General features: G+C 43.1%; 1 protein-coding gene across 1 annotated transcript; it reads right to left on the bottom strand.

The window, feature by feature from the left end:
- Nucleotides 1–2,145: 2,145 nt before the first annotated feature.
- Nucleotides 2,146–6,193, bottom strand: PPP1R3C (protein phosphatase 1 regulatory subunit 3C). The gene is made up of 2 exons (XM_088474003.1): nucleotides 6,112–6,193; nucleotides 2,146–4,947 (listed from the first exon to the last, which is right to left on the bottom strand). Exon 2 carries the CDS (start codon nucleotides 4,944–4,946, stop codon nucleotides 3,999–4,001), a length of 948 nt encoding a protein of 315 aa, XP_088330129.1. The 5' UTR covers nucleotide 4,947; nucleotides 6,112–6,193; the 3' UTR covers nucleotides 2,146–3,998.
- Between the last annotated feature and the right edge of the window lie 9,813 nt (nucleotides 6,194–16,006).

Genomic DNA, 16,006 nt, shown 5'->3' with positions numbered 1-16,006 from the left:
TAATGACATCAATATAGTAATATTTAATGGGTTTGACTAAGTTTGAGCCGGAGTGAGTAACATCACTTTCAGACATAAGCAAAAACCAAGGAATTAGCCAGGGCATGGTGAGTCGGCCTGGGTCTTGCTTATGTCTGAAAGTCTGACAGTCTGACAGTCCCGGGTCCGCGACCCTGCAATTGCCACCCGTCTGTGCCTTGGCTTACAGTAAGTCTGAAAGGCATGAGCAGGGTTATGCCTAAAAGGACTTGATTGGCAGCCACAGTAGCACTTGGAGATTACATCATCTCCAAGTGTCCATTATCTAGACGAAAGACCCGGGTCACTGGAAGACCCGGATCCGGTGTGAAGGGTGACGACCCGAGAATGACCCGGGTCCATAACCCAGGTGTAAAAGGGGGTAAATACTGAAACCCCGGCTTCAACCCGTGTTCAGTGTGAAAGGGGTATAATGAGGCTACATGCCGCACTTACTATAGCTCTGGACTCGCTGATTTATGTTCGCGGATCTATAGGGCTGCACACAAAAATCTTCAAATCTGGGCGAGATCGGAGAGATGAGATGCTGTGGCAACGAAAACTCTCCCCCCCTTGCGGCTAATTAAATTGACCCCAAAAAGAGTTTATAAAATTTCAGACATATGCCCATGTTTCATAAAAAAAAGAACAGAATAAATTTAGGGCGGATAATATAAAAAAATGTGTCAGGCGATAGAATGAGCTATTAAATCTGGTTATCTTGCATAACACCTATGACCTGCATTGTATCAGTTAGCTTTCTTTTGTTTTATTTATGCAATATCAAACCTGCAATCTTGTTTAACTAACTTGAAGTAGGGCAACAAAATTGTTTTTGGATATTAACTGTTTTCCTGATTAATTTGACTATAACTTGTTTTTAACCAGGGTAATGTATTTACGTAACAAAAATAATTACTTGGAAAATATATTGTGAATAGTATTCACTTGTTTGTTCAACACCTCTTAGGTTAACACATTTGATGGCAAAAGTTAAGTAAAACAGTTACTTCCTCTAGTCTTACCTTTGCTAATTTACAAACAAATCATAATGTGCAAAACTGCATAATGTCAGTGGAGACAACAAATTATTTAAAACAAAATCCACTTTTTATTTAAAGAACTATCTTTTATAAGATCATTCACCCCAACTACTGTTTTGTAAAGGGAATACTGCACCACTGGTGTCAAAGCTCAGTTCCCCATCTGCATTACATTTACAATCCCCACATGGCTGTCACAAAACTTCTATTGGAGTTGATGGCATATTGGGGGAGCCATTCAAACATCTTCATGTGGCAAACTGGTGTCAGCAGCACTTGTACTGAGTATTTTGCCAAGGGCTGTTGATGGAGAACTGAAGCCAGGTACACTCTAGAGCAGGGGTCTTCATCCTTGGCTCTCCAGCTGCTGTGGAACTACACATCCCAGCATGCACTGCCATAGTTCTAACATGCTGATATATCAAAAAGGTGGCAGTGCATGCTGGGATGTTTAGTTCCACAGCAGCTGGAGGGCCAAGGTTGAAGACCCCTGCTCTAGACGATGTGTCGTCCGACATATCTCCATATAGGGCTCCTGCACGCCGTCATCGACATCGCCAGTCGGACCTGCATACATGCAGGTCCAACGGGCGATATCGTCAGCGGGGTCCATGCTGCCAAATGCAGCATGGCCTCGCTGTCGCTCCCGGCATCGGCAAGTGTGTACGCACTTGCCGATGCCGGCACCCACCGAACGACACATCAGCTGGGTACACATTGTTAAGTGTGTACCCAGCATAAGACTGACAGTTGGGTGGGAGTGGGATAATTGGCAATGACTGCCCAATTTGCTAGTTGGGGGAGGCTGCTGTAAAAAAGGTACTCTTGGGTACCAATAAAAATATATGAATAGAGTTGAAGGAGGATTTTGCTGCATGGAGAGACAGCTGCCTTATTACCATGTGTACTTGCTGTAGCTCCGTTCCAAATACATCTCTGTGTACTTCCTTCGTCGGCTGGCCATGCAGAGAGGAACATTGGGGTCTATGTACTAAAGAAATACGTAGCAAAAGGCTGGAAATGTGTCACGCCTCCCTCCGTATTTTAGTATAGTTTTTACAAACAAAACATGAAGCACGATTCATTATAGAAAAAAACATAATTTATTGCCGGAAACATTTGCATCATACAGTTCCATTGTACAGTGATAAACCTTTACAGTAGGAAACATACATTGCATCTTAAAAAACGTTTCACCGTTTAGCAGTCATCCACTCTTTAAAATACAAAAATATCTTCAGCTCCTCTCCCTGGTATAGTGGCAAACATTCCAAAAAGTTTGTTTGCATTTTCTCCCATTTCCCCAATATCATCAAACATCAGAAATAGCAGTCACTCCCAGTAAGCATCACAGTTCATTTCACAGACACTTCGGGAACATCTGCCATTACTTTTTGACCAGATTTACTGAACTACAGTAGACTTTCAAGCCCTCAGCACAGTAAAAAAAATAAAGCTGCTTTGTTTAAATCTTAAGAATCCGCTAAAAAGTGCACAGAAAATTTTCAAGAGAAAATTAAGTTCTGAAAAAGAAAAATTAAGATTCTTCACAAAGCAGAAATATATGGGGAAAAAGTCAAACAACAAAATATCTATAGTCATAAAGCTGGCAATACCTTTGAGTATTATTCTTTTACTAGAAGAATTTACTATCTGCAAAAAAAAAATATTGCTTCAAAGTTTTTGCCTAAGCTTTTGTAAAAACATCAACTACAATCAGATCATCCTTTAATTAAGGAACCTACAATTCTATTAAATACCAAATTCACATAAAAAGGTGCAATAAGGTCTTACCTTCAATATGAAGAACGAGGATTACATAACTTCCATAATTATTTTATAAACTTAACGGATATAAAATTGTTACAGATTGGGTGCAAATTATTTTGGGAGTACATTTAATAGTAATTTCCTATTCTGCCTTCTTAGTAATACATTACAATTGGTAAGGAGATAATTAATCAGATATTATAAAAATGGTGGCATATTGTTATACCAATTGGCTTATTTGCATATTTACTGTATGGCACACACAAAAGAAATACATCTACTAAAAATAATCTAGTAAACAACCTAGAGATCTGAATATTTATTTCTTTTTGGCATTATTTAAAGGCACTTCTTACATGATCATTGTAGAGATCAGACGTGCAAAACCCTGAAATGTCAAAAGAATCTGATCATGTAATACCTCTGTAATACACAATATAACCTCAAGTGTGCCTGGGTAGCTTAGTCTTATTCACAGTTTTATTTGTGATTAACCCAGATCTATAGTGCGTAGGGCGAGTGCTATATTAGTGTTCACATATATAATGTCATTATATCAATAATCAGTCTTAATCTGTTTCATGACGATGGTAGACCTCTTTTAATTGATGAACTCTTCAGCTCTAAAAACCATCTGTGATTCTAATCTGCCAGCTCCTGAAATATGACCTTCACTTACATAAACACAGAATTACTCTCTCTATATACTGTGGATGCTGAGTGCTCTCTGTTCATCCAACAGTGCACTACTTAGGTTACAACATACCACAGCATCATCCTAAACACAAGTTAAAGGAAGAACATTGTTGAGTAATTACCTCCCAGTATTTCATCTTGTTTACAGTAAAATGTTGTGCACATTATACCGGACCCAACATAGTGTCTTTGCTACGTTCATGTAGGCTTTTCGGGACCACCAATTTAGTTGATATACAGTAAGCATATGTGCTCTATTCTAATGCAGGCTGATCCAGGATTAAAAGGTGCTCTGAATATTAACAATTCACTTAATATTAAAGCTTTCCGTCTTATTGTGACGCTTGCAAAAATAGTCATATTCTGCCCTGATGTTCTTACATAACGTGCAGCGTTTATGTATATTGTGCTTTTTGTCCCATTGACATTGAGATGCATTTGAGAATTAAGACTGATGGCCAACGATTGAGTTCACCAGTAAGGTGACGTGTTTCCTAATTTGCCCAAACTTTGCCATTCAGAGAACAGGGAAATGGATGTTTTCGGGATACCAAACTGCTTTAAATTGTTTTCTGGATTGATTTTTGGGGATTTATATGAGGTTATGTCTGTTTTCGTCAGTGAATTGGTCTGCACACCGTCTGATTTCCATTCTGCATGAACTATACCATAGTTCTGTTCCACATTATTGTCCCAGAAGACCTGGCCACCACTTTCATACGATATGCAGAACTCAATTTTCTCATGACTGGGAATGTTAGGAGGCAGGTCTATAACAAATGAGAAAGTGTCACAGTCTGCACCCCCATAGACGTTGTTCATGTAAATGCAATCAACATCAGTGTATGTTTTCCATGTGTCGAAGGTTATTCGCACCTTGACTGTTTTTTCATAGCTCAGATTCTTTACTTTGATGGTGCCAGCAATGGACCTCTCCTGTAGGCTGCAGTTTTCCAGACAGATAAAGTCCTTTTGAATTTTGTTACGGAACTGTAAGTAATCAGCTGATGGTTGAGTGAATCCCAGGATCAGATTCTTTTCTTCATGCAGTTTTAAGCTGGCTGTGATATCTTGAAGATCTATTAGATCAAACTGGAGGTCATTCGCAGGTTCTTCTTTAAATTCTGAAAACACATGCACTGACGTCAGGGAGAGTCCTTTAGAATCAGCAAAGACTACTTTCTTCTTGCCTCGGGATTTCGATCGGTTCCACTCACTGTTCCTGGTATCTGATTCCTTTTTTAAGCTGAGACAGGGTCTTAGTGGCTTAAACCGATTCACAAAATTTCTGCCTCTGCAATCCTCATAGGGACTGAGGAACTTTTTTAGCGGTGGAGAATGTGCTAAGCAGATCCTAACTGCGACATCAACCGGCATGATGGACCGTGGAAGAGAACGGGGCTCCAAAATCTGGATCATTCTGGAAAAAAAATAAAATAACGTTATGATATTGTAAGGAATTAAGAGTACTTGCAGTGACACAATAAAATACATTCTTAATTGTAATAATAATTTGATATTTAGCTAATCTAGAAGTAAAAGTACTAATACTTTGTTACATCTGCCTCATTCCTGATACTAAATGCTCTGCAAAATTTGCACTAAATGCACATTAAATGCAGAAATTTTGCTTATTGTGTGTTTAGATTGTACATAAAAAGATAGATTTACAGCTATAGTTACTGTACGTTTCTACAACAGTATGCAGGCTGCAGTTACGTATCTCTTTACCAGCAATCCAGACATACAGTACAGAAAGCCTTATTGCAGGCAAACGTCTTGCTACTCTTTACAGCGTATCACACAATCCATGCAAATACAATGGAAGTGATTTTTAAACATGATTATTTGTAAGGAGTGTCACTGTGCAAATAGAGACGCCCTGTATCTGCCAGAGAAACACCAATTTCATAGGTAGACAATTTCATTATGAACATGTCTGGCTTTAATATCCAAATAGATTTTCTGGGCAAGTGGCATGACATGAGAGAAATAGGTAAGAGAGGGATGTACAGACCATTCTGTTTCCTAAAGGATTTTGCAGCACTTATAGCTTCTGCTCACAGTCAGTGACCATACAGTGTATATGTGATAGTCCATCCCTTCGGAGGATACTACTGTACAATAACTTTGTTCTTTAATTACTTGCATCCTATGCATCACACTAACGTGCACAGATTCGCATTTACTTCAATTACAGACTACTACAAGTAGCATACACAATTCAGCCATGCAAATCAAAGGACTCTATGACATGAGTACAATATATAATGTATCGTTGGTACAGTAATAACTTTCTTCTACAGTGCAAGTGCATAATATCTACTGTTTCAATGGGATTGATTCAACACTTACATTAAAGCTTGCTAAATGAAACAAATCTATAAATGAATAGTATATGCTGACAGCTCAGCTAAGAAAAATCATCACTAATATTTAATATCCTCTGTAATCATATTAGATCAACTTTTAGAACAAATTCTGTAAGTAATTTCCCCTTTATTAATATGAGGCCATGAGAGTCCTGCAGTATAGGAAGTGCAGTGTGATAGTGGAGTGTAGTACAAGGTATAAGCCGGGGTACCTGCAGAGTGACCACCCCTGTGCAGTGTCCTCCCTCTACTGATTGAAGCCTCCCGGAGAGTCGCACTGACTGTCGCCTGCGCTGCCAGGTTATCACCAGAGGGACGCCCCCTTCGCGTGATGGAGTCTCTGCAGCCAATCCGAGCGCGGATCACGTCTCTGCAGCCAATCAGCGCAGCCCCAAGCTGACAGTGCCAGCGTGATTCATGCTGCAGCCTCAGCCTGGAGTCTGTGACACAGCGGCGGCCACTACACACTCGTTGCTGCTGGGTCTCTTAAAGGAGGTCAGGGCGGGGGGAGCAGCATTTACTCAATCGATTACCTTGTAATGTGGGGGATGACTAGTAAGAGAAAAAGCTATATCCTATTATATTTACCAGGGCTTCTCTGATGACTAGAGGGAACACTTTCACCACACTAGTCTTCTCAGTGTATTGCGCAGACACAGAGGAGATAGGCAACGGTAAGGGTACATATAAGAAAGGTGATCTACCTGTAACCGATAGGGGGGCAACCTGTAACCCCTCCAGGATATAGCGGTGCACTATCTACTGTACTGCATTTTATATATGGCTAGGCAACCTGTGGCACGCCAGCTGCTGTGGAACTATACATCCCAGGTTGCCCCTCCACAGGTTTTCTGTTGTGTATGCCAAACTGTGGCAGACCATGCTGAGATGTGCAGTTCCACAGCTGCTGGAGGGCCACAGGTTGCCTTCCCGTTATACAGTATAGCTAGGTTATACTTACTCCTTAATAAAGAAAAATAGGAGCACTTCACTTAAATCCACAAAAAAACATAGAAACTGATAATATGGCGTCCGCAGGACTTCATGAGTTAGTGGAGCTATAACTAGACGTTCCAGAGAAATTCAGCCTGAGAAAGGAGAGCAATGTGAGACTTACCATACTATGGGCTCCATTTATCAACAAAGCATCACCCCTTTAACACTCGCTAAAGGGGTTATACAAGGGGTTATGTTTAACAAACAGCGGTAATTTAAGATTACCGCTGTTTGTCACAGCATCGCTCTCACAATCAGATGGCGAGAGCGATGCGGTCAATGGGGACCCAGCGCTGCCTTTCTGGCTTCAGCGATGCCTTCCAGGCACTGCCGGGTCCCTGGGTCATGCACATATGCAGACGGACCATCGCGCATGCTCATTACACAAGACCACCGCCGCTCACAGAGGAGGAGGACTTCGCTGGACCTCGCCGGAGGGGTAAGTATTGGTAAATAAATACCAGTGGATTTTTAGTTTGTGTCACAGTGATCCTAAACGAAAAATTCCACTGGTGTTTACCTTCATTGATAAATGGGGCCTTTGTGCCTCTGAAGTACAAATTATAATGACAGCAGAGCCGGATTAAGACCCCACTCACTTGCCTCCAACTCAGAATCAGGCCCAGGATACTTTCCTAAACTCACCCACATCAAGGCATCCACCATATTAGCAATAAGCTACATAAAAATATACAGTGGGACAAAAAACATTTTTAAACCTTGTATTCCTACATCTTCCACACATCTTTGCATATTTTATTGTTGCAATATATTGCAAGTTATTAAAAATCATTCTAATAAAAAAAAAAAAAAAAAGTTTTATTTCGTCACGTGCTCCCACCGGAAAACACCTTTTCTCTCCTTTCGTTGTTTTGTCTACTAATATTTTGGACCTTTCTTTGCTGGGTTCAAGAGCACAGAAAATGCTTGAGAAAGGTGGTCTGCGTGGGTAGCTATCATTCTGGGAAACTCTCTCCCGTCAAAGTGTAGCCCAACGACTATGGGCTACAGATGGCATTAGCTGCGGGGCCAATCTCCGGAATGCATCGCATTCTGGAAGTTGGTAAATTTGGCAGCATTGCATCCCCCATAGAAACCTATGGAGGGATCGCAGCAGGTATCGGAGATATCTGCTGCAGTCCCTCCTTCATACATCTGGGGGAAATTTAATATTTGCGGTTAAGCCCCGCAAATATTGTCTGATGCCTTCTATTGTCTGATGCCAGCATCCATCTGCCATGTACCCCATCGGTTTTCCAGTTATATCTCTGCATTCACTCCCTAATTATAGTCTTTACAGCAGGGCAGCTCACTGTAAGGTCTCTGTTGTCAGCATATATCTCAAGTTTTGCCCAGCAGTTTTTACCTTTCCTGCAAAAAAGGACATAGTGTCGCCTTCTACCTGACCTGTCCGGCTCATTCTGTGCATGATTTGGTGTCACGACTCCCCTCTTCCAGGACACTGGGGACAATAGTTACTGGGCTCACTATCAGCAGCTTGGATGTCAGAATCCCCGGCAGTAGGGACCAGGAGAAAGGCAATCACAGCTAGCAACTGTAGAGACTGAGGCCAACTAGGGAGGTGTGGGGGAGGCCAGGTGTAAGTGAGGCAGCAGTCAGTGTTGTTGTCTTACTGAAAGCAGCTGTATAGTACACAGCAGCTTTAGGTCACATAGCCAGCCAATCCCGGTAGTGGCTCCTCACTTGGGGGCCCATTTATTAATGATCGCATTTGCAATGTCAGTACCGCCCATGATCGCATTGTAAAATGAGATCATAGCGGCCGGATGTACAGTATCATCCGGGAAATGCAGGGGTCCTTGCGATGTTCCCGGAGAGCTGCCGGCCAGTTGCGCATGTGCAGTCACGCTGACTGCACATGTGCGGCGACCATAACTGGGGAGGGTTCCTGAGGATCCCTCCGCCAGCTAATTATGTGATGTATAGCCCATAGGCTATAGTGGCTAACGCCATCCGGTAGCATCGCATCCCCCATAGAAACCTGTGGGGGATGCGGCTGCATGCGGGACTGGAAGGATCACAACAGGCATCCGGTGGACACTTAATATGTGTTTTCAGGGATTATACATCAAATATTCAATGATAAATGTGCCCATTGGAGTATTATGCCGTGCCGCCCCCTCCTTTCCCACAGCCTGCGAGGCCAGTGTTAGACACTAAGGGGCATATTCAATTGGGTGCGCGTATAGCAACAATCCAGCACCTACGAGGTTTTACCAGCAGGTGCGGGATTTTTGCTATTCAATTAGGTGCGTGGGTTTTTTTAAATTTCTGTGCCCCGAGAGGTTTTTTTCCTCGCACCTCCAGAGCAAGTGTGATTTTTCCCAAAATCGTTATTTTTGGGGAAATTCGCTGGGACTTGCTCTGCCCCCCCCCCCTCCTCGAACTAATTATGCAATTGGAAGTCTCCAATTTGCTTAATTAGTCCTTAATTAGTCACCTTCGGCAGCGCTGTCTTCTGCATCCAGCGTCGGAAGCCGGGTCCTCTGCCCAGTGTGTTTGAGTGTTTGTTAGTGTTTGTAAGAGTGAGTGTGTGTGTATGAGTGTTGTGTGTGTGGCCCCCCCGGAATGGGTGCTGGGAGAACTACATCTCCCAGCAGACCCTGGAGCCTGCCAGCAGCCCCCGAGATGCCCAGCAGCCCCCTCTCCAGTCAGAAGATAGAGGGGAGGCCACCGGGAGCCGCAGAGACCCCCGGGCAGGTAAGTAAATTTTTTATTTTGTTTTACGCAGCGCGGGGTTTTCAGCTTTGAAAACCCAGCGACCACTTTTTTTTTGGATACCACGGGTATCGGGAGCGCGCAAGGTATTCCAAAATTGGGCGCGAGGGGCACAAGGTTTTTTTAACATCTCTAAACATCGTGCCCAATTAAATATGCCAATAAGTCTACGCAGAATTTCATGCAGCAACACGGCCCTGACACACTGCGGGTTGTAGCTAGCCGAAATGCGGATCACTTTGATCAGATTGGCTACCCCTCACGTCATAATGCAGCAGAGCCCGAACTCTTCCTTCTCCGCGCCCCAGCCCAAGGTCGAACTTTTAAAAGAAAAAAATTGATATGCCAGTGGCGGGTATAAGACGGGTTCTTACTGCTTTGTGGATAATCCAGATCTGATTGGTAATTGCTCTGATTAGAAAGATAGATGGGTAGGGTGCTGGGTCAAAAAGAAGGCAGGCATCATCTTCCAAAGGTACTAAATTTCAAGGAGGTTTTGTTGGTCCATACATTAATGTTCAAGTGAATTAAGGAGGTTTTGTTGGTCCATACACTAATATTCAAGTGAATTAAGGAGGTTTTGTTGGTTGACACCCTATTGTTCAAATAAATTTAAAGCCGCTACATTGCTGTGACTGAAAGTACGGCACACATTCCGAGATGCAGGCGTACACTTTTGTCGCTTTGGGGGGAATTCAAGTGTTTTTCCATGGCCACAGCTCCTATTTAAACTGATGGAAGTTATTACATTTTCTGTGCTGCTGAGCATGAGTCCCGGGTGCCCATCACTTATTGTGGGTGTCATGCCCAAAATGCAGGGGATTAGTTGTGTAAAACAGCTAATCCCATCTAAGAAGAACCAAAAGCCAGGTGCGATTAGGTTAAGGCACCCAAAAGCTATACTTGGGTCGGATTTCTGCTTGTACCTCAGGAGGCTTACTTATCCACGATAAGTAATGGGTGCCCATGGCACTCGTGCCCAGTGGCACAAACAATTGAGTAGCTAACATCATTTTAGACAGTAGCTGCTGTTGCGAAAAAACAATTGAATTCCCCCCTATATTATGATGCAATAGCGGTTGAACTCAATATGCAGTTCTTAGGGCCTGATTCAGCCTGGATCGCTATTTCGATAGAATATGCAGATGGACGATTGTTGTGTACTGCGCATGCACCGCAGTGTGCATGCGTGAGTTAGCATTGCGATCACTCATGCAGATACAAAGCCATCGCAGATTAAGGGACGGAACATCAGCATTTGGGGTTGGTGACGGGTGAGTGGTCGGAGAAACGCAGGCGTGCCTGTCCATTTGAACGCCGTTGCATGAGCGTGCATAAATTAGCCACTGCGATGGCATACGCAGCTTGAGTGCTCACTGCATGCGGTGAGGTTAGCAATTTCTGAGTAAGGTCAGACGTGTTGTAGTTATGCATGAGGGGCCGATGTTACTCGATAGTACTCGATATATATACACAACATTGCAAGGTATTACGGATGTGGGAAAGCGGTAGTGGGCGTCTCTGTGCTGGTTTTGGGTATCTCTATACTAGCCTTGCGATTGCAGTCATTAGCATATATTGTCGCAGCAGACCTGCGTTCGTAATCGCAGCTGCGATTGCAATAGTGACCCATAATGAATCAGGCCCTTAGTGCACATTTCTTTTTAAACAATGTAGTACTGTATATAATCTTATTAATATTAGTAAAAGTATCCATAATGTTGATGATATATTGATTTTGTCTTAATGGGTGGTCTAAAACGGGACCTGTCGTGCTCTGTGAAAAGATGCAGCAGCTCACGTTAGTTAATAATGGATTAATAGTAGCGCTTGGATTTTTTAGATGATAGATATGATAAAAATAAATATAAAACCGAATGTATATGAAAAAAAATAAAAATAATAAAAAAGCAAAAAAAAAGTCTCCTAAGTGTTTCGTGCTCTCCAGGCACTTTCTTTTTCTTGGAAAAGTGCCTGGAGAGCATGAAACGCATTCGATACTTGGAGGGAACTGAAGCAGCATTCGATCCACCGCCCACCGGAGTGACGTCATCAATCGCGGTCCACCAAAGCCCAGACGCACCAGGAGAGCAGATGACAGGAGCCATACTGAACCATCCCTAATCTCCTCCACATCCACCAGGAGGACAGAGACAGGGTAAGCTACGTTCAGCACAGCCCCAGGACTATGATTGCAAAAAGTCCCCACCACTTATTTACAAAGAGCTATAAGCATTGCTGCTAACAACCCTTTTTCTCACCGGTGCCACTCATTATTATTGAATTTTATTCACATTTAAAAAAAATATATACATTTGGTTTTATATTTATTTTGTCATATCTTTCCTCTAAGAATCCAAACGCTCATATCTACCTGTGAAGAATGTTTATAACTCATTTTTAAATTACCTAAAATTGAGGAAGCTGCAAGATGGCTGCTGCAAAGGAACTTTTTTTTTTTATGCCCTTAAAAAATTACATTTGGAGAAATGTACAATGAATGATGAATCAAAATTTTTAATTAAGGGGTTAACATCTCTATCACATCCAAACAAGTGATGTGGTAAATCTTATCTAGGTTTTGTACTGTCAGCAGGATGTTATACTGCCATTGTTATATATAGATATATTTTACTGTTGGACAAAAGCTGTGTTTAATTTATTGGAGATAGAGAAGTGTCTGTATAAGGTGCACAACTAGATTACTGTGCACCTTATACAGGAGCTTCACTATCTCCAATAGCTTAAACTCTGTGGTAGCGTAGCACCCCTGAAGAATCAATACATGATGATTGCAAGTGTGATTAATGATAAATGACTATAAGGGGTTTAATATGTTTGGTCATTTGCAGCCTAAGAACCTCTTCTTCTGCACATGCGGAAGTTCCTGAAACTGTCCCGACACAAACCTAATCTTCCGGGATCGTGCACCCGCACCCTCTCCTAGGACACCCTCCTTGATGCATCTTTGGGGATGTGGTCTATGTTCTATGGACCTGATTCAGACCCGTTTGCTAGCAAGTGGCCGCTTGTTGCAGACGATGTTCGCTAACGTGCACATGCGTATAGTTCGCAGTGCGCGTACACAAATAGTACGAGCGATCCGAATGTGCTTGCTCGCCCTGCCAGGGCAGCCCAGTGTAATGAGTGACAGGAGAGGCCGTTTGAGGTTGGTAACAGGGGCAGGGTAGTAGCAACGGGGGAGAGGAGTTGCGGACGCAGGCATGCCAGAGTGTTTCAACGCCGTTTCAGAGGTGTGTATAATTAACAGGCAGCGTAATAGTACACGGCACCTGGTAGATATTTACACAGAACTGCTCGCAGTGCTTGCGGTAGGGTACAGTCAACCGCAAGCGCTGCTGTGTGATCCGATGGTTCCCGATGTACCGATGGTTGTATATACTTCCTGGAGATGACGTACGCTAGTGGGCTGCTAAAGACAGGCTGGTGGGCGTCTATAAACACAAAGTGATCGCTCGCCAAGACATAGTGGGCGTGCTTATGTCTTGCTGTGCGAGCGAATGCCTTGACGTCACTTAGCTGAATTTCCATACGCTGAGAGCGAGCGGCCGCAACTAGCGAACGGGTCTGAATCAGGTCCTATATGCAAATAGCTGCAGCTTAATTGGGCCACTGGAAAGCTTTGATGAGCTGCCCCAGCTAGTGGCACCCCTAGTGGCACCCCTAGGCACGTGCCTACTGGTAAATCCAGAACTGGGGCTAACTAAATGCATTGGATGGGAGTGATAAAGGTTGTAGGCAACTGTTTGAATTAAGTATGGTTTGAACTGCTGTTACTAATAAAAGGACTTCTATTTCTGGAGCCGTAAATAACCACTTATAAACATTTTTTATGTTTTAGTTTGTTTCTGATGTTTTATTTATTTCTGTAAAAAAAAAAAGGGTCAGAAATTGCATTTTTTATGTTTGTTTGTTAAATTAAGTTTAGAATGTATTTTAAAATATATATATGTAATTATATTATTGCACCACCCAGTATTCATAAGCCCACATTGTAAAATCACCTCCCATCCCCCAGTGGAAACAGCCCCCCAGTGACAAAAGATTCCCAGCAGTATCACCTCCCATCCGACTAGTGGTAATAGATCCCAGTGTCAGAGCTCCACCCGCAATATCAATGGGCCCCAACTGTATTAGTGCACTTTATATGCATGTGTATATTTTTAATATATCCCCCCCCAAAAAAAACTTTTTGTGGGGCCAATAGATGTCCCCCCACATTACCCCCCTCAACCTATGTTCCTCTACTCGTACTTTTTATGTTGGCACATACACCTGAGAGTGCCATTCGTACAGCATTCTGGAGTGCAATTCCGGCAGTGATGTCAGCGGTCAGAGCCTGTTACATCACTGCCAGACTGCATGTATAGAACAGATTTCCTCAGTACCAGGGACATAGTGGACGGCATATCATATGTAATACGGCCATGTCAGGTAAGACCTGTTTGGCTGTGATTGTATCCAATATGACCATGCCAGGTAAGTGGTTAAGCATAGCTTGTAATTAAAAAGGGTATCATAGTGGAATTTTGACCATACTTTCAGACTTTTTCTTAGGGATTGACGGCATCGAAAGGTTGCTGGGCTACAGACATCAATTCAACTGATGTGATGGCTATTAACCATCAAATCAAAACCATTTGAAGGTATAGCCATCGATGGTTACTATGTGCGCATGCACAGAAGCAGTCGGGGTTTCATGTGCATGTAAGCGGAAGCGGTGTAATGTCCATAGCTGCATACTAGCTATCAGCCATCAGATGGGCATCGGAAAGCAGCATTCGATGGCTGGCGACCATCGAATACTGGCAATGTGATGAAAAAAGTACAGTGATGATTGCTAGCCATTGGCTTCCAATGTCCATCCCTAGTTTTCCTAGCTCACTTAATTAGCGTTCCCGCTAGGCTGTTTTAACAGGGCCGTGCCCTGCCCTATTTCTAAGGGCAAAAAGCACCCTGCCCCCCGCTGAAACAGCCTGCAGGTGCCATCCCACCCGGGGGTCGCAGTGGTCCGACGGTGGGGAAAACTGCAGTGTAGCAGTCACCACCGGTGAATGGATGCCAGGCGCATGTGCCCAGCATCCATTCACACAGATAGCGCTTTGTGTCCGTAAGTGCCAGCATGCCCCCAAGAGTGAAGAAAAGAGGACGAATCTTAAAAACACGCTCCTTTTTCCTTGACCCGTCCCCTTTTCGGGCGATTGCAGCTGTGCCCTTTCTCTACCCTGTCCGGTGCCGGACCTAGAGTGGACCCTATTCATTGAGAGGTGGAAGTGATAAGAAAGAGCTAGATGGGTTTCACAATGCGTTTTGCATTTGTTGGCTGCCGTCTGTCATATTGCAGGGCTTACATTATGCTGCCAATCCTGTGCCCCGCCGCCAGGCCATTCAATCCCAGATTTTGTATTGTGAGTGGATTATTTAACATTAATACAATTGACAGGAGACTATGGGGAAGAGATGCTCAAAACCATTCACTCAGTAGGAAGGTAGAAAACACCAAATAGATTTATTAACACCTCTGTAATTACTAGGAAAATTGCTGCAAGCTAAATGTTATTGTTATTATATTTTAATGTATTACATTACGCAATTACAAAGGATAAATAACAACTGCCTGCCTTTAAACTTAAGTAAAACATTTTGGCACACATGAGGGACTTAAAACATATAATCAAATCAATGTGGTAATGTGATCCAGCCATTCAGAAACTGAAGGTCCTACCACAAAGCTTGATTTTAGGTATTTAAAAAATGCCAATGCATCATTACTATGACCAACATCCTAAAGGAAAATATGAGAACCAGGATCCAATCCTATCAGGAAGGGGAAGTGGGCTCTTCCAGTATGACCTGCACTCACTCATACCACCCTTCTTAAACTTGGTACACACTATATGATGTGTGACCCAGCGACGGTGCGATGTGATGTAAGGATACATAGTACACACTGTATGTTCTGGTGTATGGTGGCACAATGTGCCATTACATGCTGCATGTAACAGCACTGGGTCATTCATTGCATCATCCCACCTGCTGTGTAGAACAGCAGATGGGACGATTCGATGAACATCCGTCGTGAATGATGGATCAGATATGCACACTATATAATGTGTACAATATATTATTCTGATCCGTGTTGGAATGATACAACATACGATCAGCGGCAGCTCCTGATCTGTGTTGAAATTATATAACATACGATCAGCGGCGGCTCCTTACCTGTCTGGCTTGGAGAAGTTTGCAGCCCTCTTAAGCCCCGCCTCCCCTCATGTCACTGGGAGGCGGGGCTTAAGTCTGGTGGCAGTGAGGGGACGGTCAGAGCCTAAATAAGGAGGCGTGGCTTAACCC

This window comes from Taudactylus pleione, unplaced genomic scaffold (assembly GCF_031769625.1).
Source record: "Taudactylus pleione unplaced genomic scaffold, aTauple2 ptg000016l, whole genome shotgun sequence".
In the NCBI taxonomy this organism is placed as follows: domain Eukaryota; kingdom Metazoa; phylum Chordata; class Amphibia; order Anura; family Myobatrachidae; genus Taudactylus; species Taudactylus pleione.
Note: the sequence above shows the minus strand (reverse complement) of the source record. Positions and strands in the feature narration are given on the sequence as shown.